The sequence below is a fragment of the Eleutherodactylus coqui genome, chromosome 8 (assembly GCF_035609145.1).
Source record: "Eleutherodactylus coqui strain aEleCoq1 chromosome 8, aEleCoq1.hap1, whole genome shotgun sequence".
In the NCBI taxonomy this organism is placed as follows: Eukaryota; Metazoa; Chordata; class Amphibia; order Anura; family Eleutherodactylidae; genus Eleutherodactylus; species Eleutherodactylus coqui.
This window is the reverse complement of record NC_089844.1, coordinates 35157706-35178707: the sequence shown is the minus strand read 5'-3', so window position 1 is coordinate 35178707 and position 21002 is coordinate 35157706. Positions and strand designations below refer to the sequence as shown.

At 43.5% G+C, this 21002-nt stretch overlaps 1 protein-coding gene across 2 annotated transcripts in view; it reads left to right on the top strand.

Moving 5' to 3' along the window:
- Nucleotides 1–21002, top strand: part of PRKAG3 (protein kinase AMP-activated non-catalytic subunit gamma 3) — a 52784-nt gene that overhangs the window by 20639 nt on the left and 11143 nt on the right. For both annotated transcript variants that reach the window (XR_010786336.1, XM_066575493.1), the window contains exons 5-11: nt 750–808; nt 3422–3467; nt 3544–3598; nt 3681–3807; nt 6565–6730; nt 17171–17208; nt 20787–20933. Coding sequence is in view for 1 of the 2 variants with exons in the window: in XM_066575493.1 (XP_066431590.1) it covers nt 750–808; nt 3422–3467; nt 3544–3598; nt 3681–3807; nt 6565–6730; nt 17171–17208; nt 20787–20933 (638 nt within the window). In the remaining variant the exon portion in view is untranslated. The remainder of the gene's footprint in view (nt 1–749; nt 809–3421; nt 3468–3543; nt 3599–3680; nt 3808–6564; nt 6731–17170; nt 17209–20786; nt 20934–21002) is intronic.

Here is a 21002-nt window from a genome sequence, read left to right as displayed (position 1 = left end):
CCTCTTATTTTGTGTGTGTGTGTGTGTGTGTGTGTGTGAGTGTATGTGTGGTTCTGTCTGTGTAGAGGTGCTCGGCGTGCTATAGTCAAAGTACCTCGTCTTTCTGCCCTATCTAATTAACTTGCTCAGATTGTTTCTATATCTTCCCCCCCCCCCTTTTTTTTTCAAATGAAAGGGCTTCCCACCACATAAACCGTAATATTCATCACGACGTAGACCCCACCTTTACCGTCAGTTAAATATGCGTTGATATAGTAAAAGAACAGTTGATTGGGGTAAGGTGGTCCGGGGATCATCTATGGGCTAGACGAATTGACTGTTTTATTTGTTGTTTACAAGAAGATGTGCCCAATTGTTGTACAATATGAACCATAGGCCCTGCGAGGCCTATTTCCATTTTCCCTTTTATTGTTTTTCCTTTTTCCTTTTTACTGATATTTCCTAATGTTTGTAAAATATTCTGAAAAACTTAATAAAAAGAGATTAAACATAAATAATAGCAGTCCTATCTGCCAGGGGGCAAAGACGTTTCCAAAGCATTGCAGATATTGTAGTAATGAGATGATTTGCACAGGTACTATACAGTCCTGCTATGCGGCTGCTGTCGGGGAGTAGAACTCTTGTACTTGTAATTACTGATTAGTATTTGGCATTAGTCGGATCCTGTAGTTATCCATATGCCGGATACAATTAACATTCTGGTTGCTAATGGTTTGTGCCTAATGGATGTGTTGTCTTTGGTTTTGCAGGAATGTTGACCATCACTGACTTCATCAACATCCTGCACAGATACTACAAAGCTCCGATGGTAGGAGGACGTGGACATCTGAATAGTAGACATGGGGGCCATCTATAGGAGCTAGTACATAGCAACCACTTACAGTGACCCTCTGAAACCTGGACAAACAAAGATGGCTGCACCGCTTCTCTGACTATCCAAGTCACGAAGGGAATCGTTTCTCCGTAGGGAGATCACCTAGTAGGTGTGAGCAGACTTATAAGGCCGTCCATGCTCCTCTGGGAAATATGCAAATGAGTAGATGGAGCAATGCCTCTACAGCAACACCTATTGGAAGGCAGCATTCCTACAAGTCCATGTCAGACCTTTTAACAAACTTTGAGTCTTTTCCAGAAAGAAAAGATAACCGTGTACAGACAGTGGCTGAAGAGCTGTTGGTGTTTTTACGTGTGCCCGCCGGTGATGTAAAAACGCATGCATAAATCTGTTTGTGTGCCTGTTCAGAAGGCTTGGGCTGGCGCATATACGCCGAGGCCGCAATGCCATTGAGCGGGGAGAGACAGCTTAACTCTCGCCTGGTCACCTCCTCTCTCCTCCTCTGCGGCTGTTTGCAATGGGAGGGGGTGGGGCAGAAGCGGAGCTAAGCTCCCGCCCCTTGTCTGCAGCCAGCAATGGGAGAGGGCGGAGCTTAGCTCCACCGCTGTCCCGCTTCCCCCCGTTGCCAACATGCGGAGGAGAGAAAGGGAAGGGAGTTTAGCAATCACGCTGCAAAACTCCCTCCCACCTCCCTTCTCCGGCCGCTGTCATTGGCTCCCATAGAAGTCTATGCAGCGGCCGACGTATTCTGGGCAGAAAGATAGTTCCAGGACTATCTTTGCTGCCCGGCGTAAAAGTGTCTGGCGCTATATTGGCCGGTCGGGCGCTTTTACGCCGTGGAAATACATCAGTGTGATCTGATGCATTGGAATCCAATGCATCAGATGGTAGCGTGTATCGGCCGGACGTGAAAACGGTGGCCGATATACGCTTGTGTGAATAAGCCCTAAGGGTGATTGTACCCTATCAGTGTGCAGTAGGTTTCTGGCTTGGCTAGTGAGGCCTATAGACGTTGGTCTAGAAGGGTATTGTTTCTCCTTAGGAGAGCATGTGACGTTGACTTGCAGGAATGCTGCCTTCCAATAGGTGGTGCTGTAGAGGCATTGTTCTGTCTTCTCATCTGACTACCTGATTCAGTGTGCATTAGTCTGCATCATTAGTCTAGAACACTAGCAGCACTAGCCAGTCAGAGCAGCATGTAGTGTCTTAGACTAATGATACACACTGTGCACTAGTATGCATCATCAGATAGGCAGGTGTAATTATCTTGGTTGTCCAGGGTCGGAGAAAGTCACTTTAAAGGCGTACTTTTATTTTCTGACCTTAATTTGCAACATGAAAGTTGGAATCTGTTTGGTTGCTGTAAGCAAGTAGTTCAAGAACAGCGACAACCGGCATGAACACCATTATGGCTCCTGTAAAGGTTGTCAGTCACTCAACTTGCCCAGATCCCTAAATAACAAAACTGTCTATGTATGCAGAAGTATGGGAGCAGGTGATACATCACTGCAAAACTACCCAGAATTGTTTGCTGGAAGGGAAAGCTGGGTGACAACCAATATGGCCACTATTACAGCTCTTGCAGAGGTTGTCAGTCACTCAGGCCTGAACGGCATATCTGCTTAGTTATGAAGAAATATGGTAGCTTCACTGCACAACTACTCACATTTGTTATTTGGGAGTCTGGGGACAAGTAGTATGCCTTACAGATCCAGCAGGGGGATGTCGCCCAATTAGATTCTGGTCTTCCTCTGTTAGGCTGGGTTCACACTGTTCTGGATTTTATATATGGGAGCATGAACACGGAACTTCTGCCCGAACAAATTCGTTCTAGCATAGACTTGAATGGAGCTGAGCGGACACGATTGACTATAATCCATCTGACGTCAGGGGTGTACATTGAAATCTTGGGGCCCCATAGTAAGAGTTAGAATGCCTCCCCCTCCCAATAAAATAACACTGGGGGCCCCAGCTCCCTCCAGTCCGGGCAGTCCACGCACACACAACACCAGACCACCACCTAGAGACCCCCCAGTTGGATCTCTAAGTGACTGTCTATCCCATGTGCCTACTGCTGGTAATCTTTCCAGCTCTCTGCAGACTGAAGAAGAGAGCCAGACCCTTTGCTAACAAAAAAGTTGCCACTGGGCCTTTTTCAGTCTCCGCGCATCTGACCCAAAAAAGAAAGCAGTGACTTCTTAGTGCAGAAGGCGTCAACACGTCCGAATGCAGAAGTCTCACCAGCGCTGCAGTATAGTGGAGTGACTCAGGCCGTCACCAACCCAAGAGAGGTGGCACTGAGTCAGAACAGGAGGACAGAGGTGGTGGTGATTGTTGGGAGACGAGTGGAGGCAAAGCCATCTATCATGGACGGAACCCTCTTCCCGGGCCTTCCCTCACAGCGAGCTCTGTAGCAACTGCGTGGTCTGCCTACATGATAGGCACGCCACTGCCCTCCGCCAATTTCCTAGAGAAAATGGCACAGCATGGTGAATTATTTCCTCCAGGATTTCATGCCAGATTTGAAGTGAACATAGCCTTACTGGTACACTTGACTTACTTTATCATACACTTGTATATTATTAGGTGCAGATATATGAGCTGGAGGAGCATAAAATAGAAACCTGGAGAGGTAAAACATGTTCTTTTTTTCATCCGTCATATTCTTCAGCGATTTGGAATCTTTCAGTGATTTTCTTGTCTTGTAGAAGTTTATCTGCAAAGTTCCTTCAAGCCCCTGATCTCCATCGCCCCCGGTGACAGGTGAGGGTATTGCTTCCTGTAGTGACCATTCATTATTGGTGCCGGTAGTTAGTAACCTGATGTACATTGTATCTCTTCTAAGTCTCTTCCATGCCGTCTATTCACTCATCAAGAACAAGATTCACCGGTTACCAGTAATGGAGCCGGTGTCGGGCAACATCCTCCACATCCTCACGCACAAGCGCCTGCTGAAATTCCTGCATATATTTGTAAGTAGGTGACAAGGAGGATGTATATCCTTCATGGTGGGACTGCTGCATTGTTTTGTTGGTTTCATCTTGTAGAAAATTGAAGTGCCCAAAGGGTTGTCTGGTTTGGACAACCGTCTTTCGGTAGAGGGGTCCCCTAAAAAGTAGCTGGTGGAACCAAATGAGTGGAACGCTTTATGATTGCAGAAGGGACAGCCAAAAGCAAAACATCTGGACTGCTGGTACCGATGACTGGTAATGCCCTTCATTAAGAACCAATACGCCTAAGGTTGGCAGCTTAAAAAAAACTCACCTCGGGCAAATTAGCTGCTAATGTAGTTCACAAACAGTGGTGCACACGAGGGTTATGGGGTCAGCTTCCTCCTATGGCATGAGCAGCACTGAGTACTCAGGACTTATGTCCCAGATTAAGTCTGCATGGCAACAAAGGACATAACGCATATCAGTAGAGAGGAGCATCTGACCAGACTGTTAGAAGGTGTTGGGACCAGTGGATGTGTGAGGACACACAAGGTGACCGGGCTCAGGACGCCCCCTACAGACCACCAGTAGAGAGGAGCATCTGACCAGACTGTTAGAAGGTGTTGGGACCAGTGGATGTGTGAGGACACACAAGGTGACTGGCTCAGGACCCCCCGACAGACCAACAGTAGAGAGGAGCGTCTGACCAGACTGTTAGGAGGTGTTGGGACCAGTGGATGTGTGAGGGCACACAAGATGACTGGGCTCAGGACCCCCCGACAGACCACCAGTAGAGAGGAGCATCTGACCAGACTGTTAGGAGGTGTTAGGACCAGTGGATGTTTGAGGGCACACAAGGTGACCGGGCTCAGGACGCCCCCTACAGACCACCAGTGGAGAGGAGCATCTGACTGTCACAAAAGCAGCTTCAACTGTTTCGCTTTTCACCATCCTGAGACAGGTGGCGCCATCGTTACACCCCTGTGTCTGTCAGAGCCATTTCCAGGCGCTTGGCTGAAGGACGTTTGGTGTCACAGCACCCATTATTTGTACGGCCTTTGACACCCGCTAACCGTTTGCAGTAATGTCGTGAATGATGAAACTGGGCGCTTCTAAGTTGAATCGTGTTGTCTTCAGCAATTAATTCAGTTTTAGTTTGGGCGCTGACGATGTCCATGTTCATGTCTGGAGACCTTGGGGTGAGCGCCTTAATCCTGCCTTTGCTGTGGAGTGGCACACTGCCCCCTGCTGGTGTGATGGTCTGGGGGGCTATTACATATGAGAGTCGGTCCACCCCCTAGTGGTGGTACGAGGGACAATGACAGTTCAGCGATATGTTCAGGACATCCTGCAGCCACATGTGTTCCTCTCATGGCGGCTTCCAAGAGGCAGGAGGATAATGCTCAGGCGCACACACAAGGGGGTCACAGGAGCCCCCACAACACTGTCACACTTCTGTGGCTGCTGATAGCCTTCTTTATCGCCAGTAGTACATGTATGGGACCATTTGGGACGCCAACTTCAACAGCCTACGTGTTTGCACGATCTAGATGCTCAGTTACTGCAAATATGAAACAATATGCCGATAGAGGTGGTACAACAGAGTACGAGAGCCTCCGTGTCCGCCCATATCACACATGGCAAGTTTCATTCGATTCTGACAACTTCTTCTAAGTGCTTGATTTTTTTCTTGACAATGAGTGTATTTTACCTTCCTAGTACATGACTTCCAGCTGAGCTTGTGCTTAGACACCGTAGCCAAATGTGAACAAGCAGGGATGCAATGTAAAGTATGAGGGACAACAGCAGCCTCAGCCTTTGTAGAGATAAGGCAATTCAGATAACCTAAAATTACCTTTTTTCAAGGTAATTATTGCCTTAATAATCACTTGAAACTGGGATTTTTGGCGATAGTCGACCCATGTACACACAGCCACCGACAGAGCACTGAGCAAGACGTTGCTCCGTAGTGGCTAGTCGTTCTATTTCAGCTCACTAATATGAAGGGACTAGCAAGCGATTTTTTTTTTTTTCGTTCAGTATAAACAGGAGTTGTTCAATCTTTGAATGTGAAGGGAGGCTGGAAGAGATTTTAGGAGCACCTGCCTCCATTCATTAAAGGGGCTATATCATTAGAAAAAAAACCAATGCTTATCTATTCCTCCCCAGGCAGTCTTCTTACCGGATCTTCTCCTCGACGATCTTCTCCAGTCCCACAGGTCCCCTCACATCCAGCTGGCTGGATACTCTTCTTGTTTGTTATGGAGCGACCATTCTCGGCATGCTTCTTCCTGCAGGTCAATGTAGGCAATGTCACTAGTGACATAACATTCACTGTCTAGCAAGGATTGCCGAGCTATTGCCGAGACTGTGTATGCGCACTATGAGTTATATACTACTTCAGAGTAGTCTTGGCGATAGCTCGGCACTCCCGTCTAGGCTGTGAACACTATGTCACTAGTGACCGGGTACATTGCTCTGCAGGAAGGAGACTGCTGGCAATTTACACTTCATCACCGGAAGAAGCAGAATCGGCCGGCTGGAAGTGAGGTGACCCCGGGGGACTGCAGGAGGCAGAAGATCGGCGACGAGAAGTTGAGGTAAGAGGACTGACGGGGGAGGAATAGGTAAGTATAGAATTTTTTTTTCTAATGACAGAACCCCTTTAAGAATATCACTCTTATATGAGAGCACAGGAGTGATAGCTCGCTGGTCATCACTGTAGAGCAGAGCTAAAAGGCAATATATATATATGAATACAGACTAAAATACTCATACATGTATTCACCTCCTTAGGGCAGCACCCTACCCAGGCCGCGTTTCCTGCAGAGGACCATCCAGGAGTTGGGGATCGGCACCTTCAGAGATGTAGCCATTATTTACGAAGCATCCAGTATTTACAGTGCGCTGGAGATCTTTGTGGAGAGGAGAGTGTCTGCGCTTCCTGTAGTGAACGAGACCGGTGAGTATCAGCAATGACCACCCAACTACTTACAAACAGGGGTCACGATCACTGTACGTGTCTTATGCCTCATGGCTGAACTTCACCCCTCCACTATATGAAGTAAGTGGGCAAGTCGTACAAAAAGCAGTTCCCTAATCTAAGGGAGAGACGAAAAGCGACCGCATACGTAAAATAGCTATAACAGGAACGCTTGTTTGGACAACAGCTATTCCTCTCGAACCCCCTATGCAGTAGACATGCAAGCTGGGCCTCGCGGCCATGCATGTGTTTCCATTGGGATGAGGGGATTAAGGCCTATTTCTATGGACTGATTCGGGCACAAACTTTACCCAATTAATCTGCCTGTCTGAATGTGCAAAAGATTATAATAAAGATCGTTTGGCACCTTTAAGCTGCATGGCAGAGAACATTCGCCGATCAACATGCTTTACCGATCACTGCTCATTAGAGAAGGCCAATCCTTGGCTCATGTACATGGACCTTAAAGGGGTATTCCAGTTACAGGACTTTATTTCCACTGGATAGGTGATAACTGATAGATCTGTAGGGGTCCGACCACTGGGATCCGCATTGATCCCAAGAACGGGGGTCCCGTTTACATCATCGTCCTCGCTTCTGAGTGGCTTATAACCCACAGTGATGTTATTAAATGGAGCGAAAGTCACACTTGTGTGGCCAAGAATTTCATTCCTGTATATGGGACTGATGGAAATAGCCATGTGCTTTGTACTACGGTAGGCTATCTCAGGCATTCCCATTACAAATGAATGAATGGAGCGGCACTGCACAAACATGACTTGTGCTTTGTTCAATTCAGGGATTACAGCGAGGAGGAATGGGGAAAGGGAAATCCTGTTCTCGGGATCCATGGGGGTCCCAGTAGTCAGACCCTCACCGATCTATCAGTTTTCACCCATCCAGCAATAACTGGAATATGCGAAAATGGAAATTGAAAAACGAACACCAGCTCATAGCCTCGTGATAGCGGTGATTTGCCCTGAACAATCCATTCACAGCACAGAGCTCTCCGGGAACGGATCCTGAAAAGGGGTGTATCTCCAGCTTGGGTTAAAAAAGTCAGAGATAATTGAAAATTTGGGGTATACAACTAAGGTAAAACATGTTCACCTACGCATTTCAGGCTGCCATCATTCATGCTTCGTGAGCCGGGTATGGCTGTGTAGGGCAGCGATCATGCATTACGCATGACGGAGTATCTTACGTATGCTGTCATGCACAGTGTGACTAGTTTTGTTTTTTTAATTCCTCGTTCTGTCTCTTAGCGGCATTGCATATTAAATGCTGCACATATGCGATGTATCACGTATGTACAGTATTTAATATGCAACCCATTGAGAACAATAAGGCTGTACGGGCCTTCTTTTTTATGTGGGTACTATCTATATATATAAAATTGAATGTATGTCTGTCTGTCTGTGTGTGTTTGTCCTTTATGCGCTACTACACCATTCATCCGATCGCCATGAAACTTTGGGAAGTTGTTGAGTACACTCCTGGGAAGATTATAGGCATAGTAAAACTATCCTACGATAAATGGCGCGCGTGCGTGCGTCGTTGACAGTTGCGCCCCCCCACGTAGATTGTTTGATTTCCATCACTGCCACTAATTCTCTCACTTCGCGATGTCAAAGAAACTTGAAATTTGGCACCAGCATTGAATATGTCATAAATAGGAAAAGCTAATGAGTCCCAACTCGATTATTCAATTCTAAGCGCCAAAAACTAGCGTCCAAATTTTACGTACGGAATCTAATTTTCTCGCTTCCCAATGTCATAGAAACGTGAAATTTGGCACAGGCATTGAATATGTCATAAATAGGAAAAGCTAATGGGTCCCAACTCGATTATTCAATTCTAGGCGCCAAAGAATTAGCGTCCAAATTTTACGTACGGAATGTAATTTTCTCACATAGAAACTTGAAATTTGGCACGGGCATTGAATATGTCATAAATAGGAAAAGCTAATGGGTCCCAACTCAATTATTCAATTCTAAGCGCAAAACAATTAGCGTCCAAATTTTACGTACGGAATGTAATTTTCTCACTTCCTGATATATATAAATGAATGTATGTCTGTCTGTCTGTTTGTCCTTTATGCATTACTACACCATTCATCCAATTGACATGAGACTTTGGGAAGTTGTTGAGTACACTCCTGGGAAGATCACTGGCATAGTACATCTATCCTACGGTAGGTGCCGCGCGTACGAGCGTCGTCGACAGTTATGCCCCCCAGACAAAGATCGTTTGATTTCCATCTCAAGCACGAAAGCAAAAGGCATTACGAGCAACGGGATGCGTGTTCAACCAGAAAATGATGCATCCGCCGAATGTTTCGCAAGACAATTGCTGGATATTGAGAATGCTGAGGTAAAATGAAAGCTGTGCTGTGATTGGCTGCTATTTCTTATACTGCTGAGGTAACATGAAAGCTGTGCTGTGATTGGTTGCTACTTCTTATACTACTGAGGTTGCATGAAAGCTGTGCTGCGATTCGTTGTTATATATTATACCACTGAGGTAACATGAAAGCTGCACTGTGATTGGTTGCTATATATAATACCGCAGAGGTAACATGAAAGCTGCGCTGTGATTGGTTGCTATTTTTTATATTGCTGAGGCAGAATAAAAGTTGCGCTGTGATTGGTTGTTATTTATCTTACTGCTGAGGTAACATGAAAGCTGCGCTGTGATTGGTTGCTATTTTTTATATTGCTGAGGCAGAATAAAAGTTGCGCTGTGATTGGTTGTTATTTATCTTACTGCTGAGGTAACATGAAAGCTGCGCTGTGATTGGTTGTTATATTTTATACTGCTGAGGTAACATGAAAGCTGCGCTGTGATTGGTTGTTATATATTATACCACTGAGGTAACATGAAAGCTGCGCTGTGATTGGTTGTTATATATTATACCACTGAGGTAACATGAAAGCTGCGCTGTGATTGGTTGTTATCTAGATATATAAAAACGAATGAATGTCTGTCTGTCTTCGCAGCAACGCGCGACGGGTAAGCTAGTACGCTATAAAAGACTCTAATGTGAGTGGGTCAATGAAAATCAATTTACCTTCATTGACTCCATTCATCGCATATTATGCGTATGTACATCGCATGCACAATACGCCGTGAAGTTAAGTTCATGGCAATAAGCCCTTACTCATACTGGAAATGAAATGAGCAAAGTCTTTTAAGTACAAAACATGTATAAACATGAAAAAAGTGAAAAATCAATACAAATCCATGAGATCTTGTGTAAAACCGAGACCAGATGGTATGAGTCCATAATTCCATGATCCACAAAGCCTCTCGAAGTAAGCTGTTTTATTTTATTTTTTTTGCAAATCCCTGCAACTGGGAGGACGGCTTACTCTTTCAGTTAATATTACATACAATATGGAGACCTTACCTGCATGTTGAAGTGCACCCAAGTTTTTAATTATGGCTTAATAAAGTTATGATTTTTTTACCCACGCTGGAGACACACCATTTTTTCAATCACTGGAATTCCCCATTAAGGCTCATTTACAAGCAAAGACAATCTTTCAAATGATTGACAGTTTCAATGATCACTTTGCATAAAGTACTAATGCATATTAGCACTTTATCAGCTTCATTTGCATGTAAATGAGCAGGTTGTCTGTTCTTGGCATACAGCTCCTTTGTTCTTGCATGGGGCTGTCAGCTGAATACAATGTAATCAGCTGCTCTGTGCAGAACACAGCTTGTGGTCTGTGTTATCTTCTTTCTGGCTGAACAATGGATTTTATGCTCTCCTAAAAATCATCATTCAGCCGAAGAGTGAAAGATGGAAGCATTTACACACAACGATTATCGCTCAAAAGCCATCGTTTGCACAAATTTTGAGCGATAATCGTTGCTTGTCAATGGGGCTTTAGCCACTGTCAGATAGCTGTCGGTGGCTTTTAAACTGTGGTAACAAAGGATTGCACATGTTGAAAACCAACTATCTCTGATCCTTTTCCCCCATATATCTGTCTTCTGGTGAGGTCCAGGCATGGCTGTATTTGATATTATGTGTATGGGCACCTAAAGGTGTCACTGAGAAGCTGAAGATGCTCCTGCCACATCCAGGCAAGCAGAACTAATGCTGTCCATTGTGAGGACCCCATCATACAGCTCCTCATATCTCAGCTTCTTGGAGTCTTGTTACTTCGTACTAAGATTAATTAAAGGAATAGTACATATGTCTCTCTTCATGGGGCAGAAGCTCAACTATTTCAATCTTTGGCAGATTCTGCTGCTTCTTGTTATACACAGTGATTCCATGTCCAGATATGAGGACCGGATTAAAGACTTCCTGTCTAGGGTGGGAAAGTCTAGTGATTCTAAAAGTTACTAACAGGAAGCACAGGCGAATTATACCAGGGCTGTATGTTAATACGCGGAAATCTTCCGCCTGGGACTTCATCCATTCCCATTCATTCCCATCTAGAGGAATGAAAGTGACAATCCCTACTCCGATCTGCATTATTGGCAAATTTGTCATATAGTGGCTTGGGAAAAGTAGAGTGAGAACCCAGTTACGATATCTGCATGATTTTGGTTCTCACCCAGTTTTGGCAGAAATGGACATAGCTAAGAAAAATCAAAGGAGAACGGTGATCCACTAATTGGGGCAGCAATCAGGATTTTATGTTTACGCCACAACTGAACAGAAATACAATATACTAGCGAAGCCAGAACGAGCCCTTTTGTACTTGTGCAGCTTGTATTTCTTAAATTGCCTTGAGTGCAATCTTGAAGACCCTTTTTAAAGAGGTCAGAACAATGTTCATCTCATCCATCTACAGCTGCTATTTGTGAGGACATCAAGGCATTTACAGATAAAAATAGTACGACAAGTGCATAGTAAATCAGACAAACAGGACATGGAAACCTCGAAGCGCGGTAATAGCAGGGGGTCAGATTGCATATCGAAAAAAAATAGCGCACCGAGAAAGGGGGGCTGAAATCAGATAATATGATATGGAAGTGATCACAATATTAGAGAGGAAGGATAGGTTTGTTGGGGAAACTGTACAATTCAAAGGAGGTTCTAGTAACTTTTTTTTTTTTTCAACATATTTTATTGATTTTATGTTGCATATATAACATTACTTTAACATATTATGAAAGTGGTGTGATATTCACATCACCGGCTTATTGTTGCAACTGATAAAGAAACGACAAGGAAACATTATGGAAAACAATGTGATAATGTGTGAATTATCTTCTGATAGTTGACAGACAAGGGGAGGTGGGAAAGGTATGATATGAGGGGAGAGCGGGGTGGGGGGGGGGTATCGAGGGGAGGATCCAGGTTAGTGCCTTTTGGTTGTCCTACTACTTGAGGTATGAGTTAGCTACTCACAGTTACCGTCCTGTAGCCACCTGGTGATTAAAGGAGAGTTACGTGCGTCTATCCAGACTGCCCAGGTGCGGTAGAAATTCTCGGCTCCGGTTGTATCTTCCTGTGATCTTATTCTCTCTAATCTTTCGATCTCGTCTAGAGCCCCAACCCATGCGCATCTGTTCTAGTAACTTTTGACCCACCTCTAGCTTGGATACAAGATGTGATATAGGTCGGGCATGGAGGTTCTAGTACCCTGTTGTACCACCTCTAGCTTGGATACAAGATGTGATAGAGGCGGGCATGGAGTCTCTAGTACCCTGTTGTACTGCCTCTAGCTTGGATACAAGATGTGATATGGGTGGGCATGAAAGATCTAGTACCCTGTGCCGCCTCTAGCTTGGATACATGATGTGATACCAGCGGGCATGGAGGCTCTAGTACCCTGTTGTACCGCCTCAAGCTTGGATACAAGATGTGATACAGGCAGGCATGGAGGCTCTAGTACCCTGTTGTACCACCTCTAGCTTGGATACAGGATGTGATAGGGGCGGGCATGAAGTCTCTAGTACCCTGTGGGACTGCCTCTAGCTTGGATACAAGATGTGATATGGGAGGGCATGAAAGATCTAGTACCTTGTGCCGCCTCTAGCTTGGATACATGATGTGATACCAGCGGACACGGAGGCTCTAGTACCCTGTTGGGCTGCCTCTAGCTTGGATACAAGATGTGATATGGGCGGGCATGGAGGCTCTAATACTCTGTTGTACCACCTCCAGCTTGGATACAGGATGTGATACGGGTGGGCATGGAGGCTCTAGTACCCTATTTGGCCACCTCTAGCTTGGATACATGATGTGATTCAGCAGGCATGGAGGCTCTAGTACCCTGTTGTACCACCTCTAGCTTGGATACAAGATATGATATGGGAGGGCATGAAAGATCTAGTACCCTGTTGGGCCACCTCTAGCTTGGATACATGATGTGATATGGGCGGGCATGGAGGCTCTAGTACCCTGTTGTACTGCCGCTAGTTTGGATACAAGATGTGATACAGGAAGGCATGAAGGCTCTAGCACTCTGTTGTACCACCTCTAGCTTCGATACAGGATGTGATACGGGTGGGTATGGAGGCTCTAGTACCCTATTGGGCCGCCTCTAGCTTGGATACATGATGTGATATGGGCAGGCACAGAGGCTCTAATACCCTATTGGGCCGCCTCTAGCTTGGATACAAGATGTGATACAGCAGGCATAGAGGCTCTAGTACCCTGTTGTACTGCCTCTAGCTTAGATACAAGATGTGATACGGCGGGCATGGAGGCTCTAGTACACTGTTTGGCCACCTGTAACTTTGATACATGATGTGATACGGGCAGGCATAGAGGCTCTAATACCCTGTTGTACCGCCTCTAGCTTGGATACATGATGCAACATTCTCTTCTTTCAGTCTAACATACTATGTCCATCTAATTCAGCTTGTTTCCGCAGAAGTGTATTTAGCCCATTTTGGGGAGGGGGGGGGGGTGGTGAATAATCCCTGGATCAACGTTTAAAAAGTTCCTATCTGACTCCAAGACACGGAACAACAACCCCGCTGTTTTTTTAATGTCTATATCCTGTAATATCATAGCGCTTTAGAAAAACATCTAGTCCCCTCCTAAACTCCTCTATGGATTTTGCCATCACCACATCCTCAGGCAGAGAGTTCCACAGTCTCACTGCTCTTACAGTAAAGAATCCCCCTTCTGTGTTGGTGATGAAACCTGCTTTCTTCTAGATATAGCGGATGCCCTCTTGTTACCATCGCCTGTATATGGGTCCTGGGTATAAACAGCTCATGGGAGAGACCCTTGTATTGTCTCCTCATGTATTTATACATAGTTATTTGGTCGCCCCTTAACCGTCTTTTTTCCAGGGTAAATAATCCCAGTTTTAATGCCTCTCTGGGTATTTCGGTCCTCTCATTGTGTTTATTCATTTAGTTGCCCTTCTTTGAACCCCCTCAAGCACTGCAACATTCTTCCTGAGCACCGGTGACCAGAACAGTACACAGTATTCCATGTGGGGCCTGACAAGTGCCTTATATAGTGGAAAAATAATGTTCTCGTCCCTCGACCCTATATCTCTTTTAATGCTCCCCAAGATTTTATTTGCCTTTTGCAGCAGCTGACTGGCATTGATTGCTCCATGTACAAGGATATAACTACTATAATACTGCTCCCCATGTATAAGAATATAACTACTATAATACTGCCCCCTATGTACCAGAATATATCTACTATAATACTGCCCCTAAGTACAAGAATATAACTACTATAATACTGCCCCCTATGTACAAGAATATAACTACTATAATACTGCCCCCTATGTACCAGAATATATCTACTATAATACTGCCCCTAAGTACAAGAATATAACTACTATAATACTGCCCCCTATGTACCAGAATATATCTACTATAATACTGCCCCTAAGTACAAGAATATAACTACTATAATACTGCCCCCTATGTACAAGAATATAACTACTATAATACTGCCCCCTATGTACCAGAATATATCTACTATAATACTGCCCCTATGTACAAGAATATAACTACTATAATACTGCCCCCTTGGTACCAGAACATAACTACTATAATACTGCCCCCTATGTACCAGAATATAACTACTATAATACTTCCCCCTATGTACAAGAATATAACTACTATAATACTGCCTCCTATGTGCAATAATATAACTACTATAATACTGCCACCTATGTACAAGAATATTACTACTATAATACTTTCCCCATGTACAAGAATATAACTACGATAATACTGCCCCTATGTAGAAGAATATAACTACTATAATACTGCTTCCTATGTACAAGAATATAACTACTATAATACTGCCCCCTATGTACAAGAATATAACTACTATAATACTGCCCGGTAGGTACCAGAATATATCTACTATAATACTGCCTCCTATGTACAAGAATATAACTACTATAATACTGCCCCCTATGTACAAGAATATAACTACTATAATACTGCTTCTATGTACAAGAATATAACTACTATAATACTGCCCCCTATGTTCAAGAATATAACTACTATAATACTGCTCCTATGTAGCAGAATATAACTACTATAATACTGCCCTCTATTTAGAAGAATATAACTACTATAATACTGCACCCTGTATACAAGAATATAACTACTATAATACTGCCCCCTATGTACAAGAATATAACTACTATAATACTGCTCCTATGTACAAGAATATAACTACTATAATACTGCCCCCCTATGTACACGCATATAACTACTATAATACTGACCCCTATGTACAAGAATATAACTACTATAATACTGCCCCCTATGTACAAGAATATAACTATTATAATACTGCTCCCCACGTACAAGAATATAACTACTATAATACTGCCCCCTATGTACAAGAATATAACTACTATAATACTGCACCCTGTATACAAGAATATAACTACTATAATACTGTCCCCTATGTACAAGAATATAACTATTATAATACTGCTCCTATGTACAAGAATATAACTACTATAATACTGCCCCCCTATGTACAAGCATATAACTACTATAATACTGACCCCTATGTACAAGAATATAACTACTATAATACTGCTCCCTATATACATGAATATAACTACTATAATACTACCTGCTATGTACTAGAATATAACTACTATAATACTGCCCCCTATATACAAGAATATAACTACTATAATACTGCCTCCTATGTACAAGAATATAACTACTATAATACTGCCCCCTATGTACAAGAATATAACTACTATAATACTGCTCCCCACGTACAAGAATATAACTACTATAATACTGCCCCCTATGTACAAGAATATGACTACTATAATACTGCTTCTATGTACAAGAATATAACTACTATAATACTGCCCCCTATGTACAAGAATATAACTACTATAATACTGCTCCCCACGTACAAGAATATAACTACTATAATACTGCCCCCTATGTACAAGAATATAACTACTATAATACTGCACCCTGTATACAAGAATATAACTACTATAATACTGTCCCCTATGTACAAGAATATAACTATTATACTACTGCTCCTATGTACAAGAATATAACTACTATAATACTGCCCCCCTATGTACAAGCATATAACTACTATAATACTGACCCCTATGTACAAGAATATAACTACTATAATACTGCTCCCTATATACATGAATATAACTACTATAATACTACCTGCTATGTACTAGAATATAACTACTATAATACTGCCCCCTATATACAAGAATATAACTACTATAATACTGCCCCCTATGTACAAGAATATAACTACTATAATACTCCCTATGTACAAGAATATAACTACTATAATACTGCTCCCTATGTACAAGAATATAACTACTATAATACTGCCCCCTATGTACAAGAATGTAAATGCTATAATACTGCTCCTATGTACAAGAATATAACTACTATAATACTGCCCCCTATGTACAAGAATATAACTATTATAATACTGCTCCTATGTACAAGAATATAACTACTATAATACTGCCCCCCTATGTACAAGCATATAACTACTATAATACTGACCCCTATGTACAAGAATATAACTACTATAATACTGCTCCCTATATACAAGAATATAACTACTATAATACTGCCCCCTATGTACAAGAATATAACTACTATAATACTACCCCTATGTACAAGAATATAACTACTATAATACTCAGTATGTACAAGAATATAACTACTATAATACTGCTCCTATGTACAAGAATATAACTACTATAATACTACCCCCTATGTACAAGAATATAACTACTATAATACTCAGTATGTACAAGAATATAACTACTATAATACTACCCCCTATGTACAAGAATATAACTACTATAATACTACCCCCTATGTACAAGAATATAACTACTATAATACTGCCCCCTATGTACAAGAATGTAAATGCTATAATACTGCCACAATATCATGGAAAATATTTCTGCAACTGTGAATCTCTCCCTTTTCTCTTTACAGGACGGGTGGTCGGGCTGTATTCCCGCTTTGATGTCATAGTGAGTGTACTTTATGTTCTCGCACTTTCTTTACTGCCCGGGAAGTAAATTATTGTTATCTCCTTGAATTCTTTCCTTTTTCATGAAAGGGAATAGAAAAAAAAATGAACACCTGCAACGACAAATAAATTCCTAAATATTTGTTTACGCTTGATTTGTTTTCTATGTGGCAATAGCTGTATAAATAAAAATGTCCGCCACCCCTTTGCTCTGTTAGTCACCCATCCTAGAATGTTTATTAGAATAATTTAAAAAGAGACAGTAGACTCAGGGCACAACACAAAACAAAGAGTTGGGAAGGATGTTGCAGCCACTCAAGGGTGGTCAAGCCACCAGGTGGCAGCGTCTCCGACCAACCTAGGACAAGACGTCGTCAGCTACAAAAATACTCTTGTTAGAGAGATATACTTATTGGGACTAGAACTATGGATCGTGTCACTGTATGGGAATGATGAATCCTCAACCAGAGGATAAGATGATCATACACTCTTCGTTCAGATATTTCAATCAGACCGAAACTGATGATAGTGTCACGGTCACGTCTCCATATGTAGCTAACGCAACAAACTACTTAGTGATGTATATCAAAGTTGTGAGTCCTAGATGCAATATATGCTCATGCTAGTGCCTATGAACAAAAGGTAAGACGGCTTCTAGAAAAAGATGCAACATGCCAAAGTCTCCTTTTGGGGGAAACCGATCCAGTATATAAGCTGAGACCAATCTGATTAGTATTCGAAAAATATATGCATATGCTTTATTCAACTCTTGATCTTCATACTCACTTTCCTACCCATCTACGGTCTGAGCATAATACAAACATTATCGCTGCCATTCTGCAGCTTGCTCATGTTGTTGAGAGACTTTCATGAGAGCCAGCGCATCCTCATCAGTTTCGTTTTGTTTATTACACACGCCGGGAGCGAGTTGGGGGTTATTCCCTAACCTGGGCATATATTGCTGACGGTTGGGTTTGCCATTGCATTCGGATGCATGCCTCTCCTTACCATCGGCTCATGGCCACATCCTCCCAATCTGGTAACTACTCCCCCGGCGCATATTGTAACGCCCACGTACTTGGATGCACGCCCCTTCCTTACCAGCGGCCCACGGCTTCATCCTCTGAGGTTTGTAACCACTCCCCACGGCGCACGCTACAATGCCCACTGACGCTCCCGGCTTCTACCTACAGGATCCTACATGGTATGCGTCATGACGTCGTGAGGTCACACATACCGTCGTGACGTTGAGCACTACGCAGCGGTCCGGCCCCACCCCTCTTGTCCTTATTGGTCGGATCACTGACAGGTGGGACACACCTCCCCCAGCCGCTTACAACTTGGCCCCGTGTCAGCTTAGATGACACATCACGATCAGGCCTGATGCTGACGTTACCCTTACCGGGGGATGGAAGGAAATATGACTCATAACATTGCATCCTTTTATTCAACATGTGAATAGGTCCCTTTTTTTTTTCTTTATTGTTCCTTCCACAGGTAACTCCCAGAGTCTCGGGATTGGCTGATCAATAGGGCCAACCTCCAAGTAGGCGTGGCCTAGGGCTACTTAAATGGGTGGTTTTCAGACGGCTCTTCATTCCTTTGCCTACCATCAAGGCGATGGGACCTCTCTTTGTTATGTTGACATTCTAAAGCCTGCTATTATGCTTAGGGAAACGTCCTATGCTATATACCTCGCTCCTCTAGACCTTTTGACTGGGGTGATTGGGCCTTTAAAGAGACCAGCTTTTACCTACAGATTCTAACTGGGCAGTTTGGCACTTTAGGAGGATTGACTCTAGGCGTATATAGCCTTCGGTGCTAGCCAACGAGTGTTAGGATTGACTCCCACACTTCCAAGCTATTTTTTGACTATTGCATAAATGGAATGCTTAAGTCTGTGAGAGTGAGATAATCAGATTAGTCTCAGCTTATATACTGGATCGGTTTCCCCCAAAAGGAGACTTTGGCTTGTTGCATCTTTTTCTAGAAGCCGTCTTACCTTTTGTTCATAGGCACTAGCATGAGCATATATTGCATCTAGGACTCACAACTTTGATATACATCACTTGGCTCTTCACCTTGAGCACAGTGATTCACCTTTGCAAATTATACGACTTATTTAGTACTATCAGTCCTGATGATCCACATTTACGAAGTGGTGAAAGGCGTCGAGATTATAGTACGATGCAATAATCCGAGACCAAAAGTGTGATGCAATAAACCTAAGAACAGTGTACCTAGTGAGAAAATTCTGTAGTTCTTGCACAAAGACGCGCAAGTCCTCACTAAGTATTTTGTTTCGTTAGCTACATATGGAGACGTGACCGTGACACTATCATCAGTTTCGGTCTGACTGAACTATCTGAACAAAGAGTGTATGATCATCTTATCCTCTGGTTGAGGATTCATCATTCCCATACAGTGACACGATCCATAGTTCTAGTCCCAATAAGTATATCTCTCTAACAAGAGTATTTTTGTGGCTGACGACGTCTTGTCCTAGGTTGGTCGGAGGCGCTGCCACCTGGTGGCTTGACCACCCCTGAGTGGCTGCAACATCCTTCCCAACTCTTTGTTTTGTGTTGTGCCCTGAGTCTACTGTCTCTTTTTAAATTATTCTAATAAAGATTATTATTTTAGCATAAGTCTTTCCTTTGAATAGGGCTGAATTTTCTAGTTAGACTTTTACTGCCCCCCCTGTGAAAAACCCATCCTAGATTGCAATCAAGACAGATACTTAAGGCCGAATGTCCACGGGCAGGACGGAATATTGCGAGCGACATTCCGCTGCAGGGGATTACTAATGTCACTGCTATTTTCCACGATTAGCTATCTTAATGATAGGTTCATCGCAGAGAATCGCGGCATACCGCAATTTTTAGACGCTAGCGGAAAATCGTGAGTGATTTTCCGCTCGTGTGCATTGGGCTGTGCTTTCTATAGTTACCATGTTGTGTCATGCAGCTCCATGTGTGATTTATCGCCGCGCATCACGCTATGACAAATTGCCTATGGACAGCCAGCCTTAGGACCTGCGTGGGTCGGGCAGTAGACTGTACAACGTTCTTGTTGGTGTCGACTGGCAGCAGAGATATGATTGTTGCGCTCAGTCAGCCCAACAGGATTTTGAAGGCGCGGACAGCTGGTGATTATGGAACAGCACAGCTCAGCTGTTCCACAATCCGGCATGGATGCCGCCGCTGCCGCCGTTCCCTGGGGCCGGGTCAACTGATATTACAGAATGTGTTTCTGATAGTGGAACAAGATGGCGGCCTTTTTTTGGTCATCTAACCTAGACACGTCCTTTTCGTTCTTCCCCCTCCTCCTTTACATGCCTTCGCTGTCTTCTGTGGAGGTACTATGACATTGAGAGGGGAACATCCGCATGACAGGTGCACCCTGGGAGTTGTAGTAGTAAGCAAACCGCTCCTCTTAGAATTGTTTCACCAGAACGATCAGTCGGGCCGACCATCGCTGTAGTAATATGGTAACCGTGTAACGCAGTCCACACTGATACTACCGAAAGGCACCAATGCCTCGCATCATCATTTCTTGTGTTTCCTCTTTGTATTATAGCATTTAGCAGCCCAGAAGATATATAATAACCTGGATATAACAGTGGGCGAAGCTTTACGGCGGCGCTCCTTGTGTCTGGAAGGTGTTCTCATGTGTTATCCGTACGAAACCCTGGAAGCTGTGATTGACCGTATCGTACGAGAGCAGGTACAGACTGTATAAATGAGAGCATGCCTGTAATTCCCTTATGCCTGGTAGTGCTACATACAGATGGAT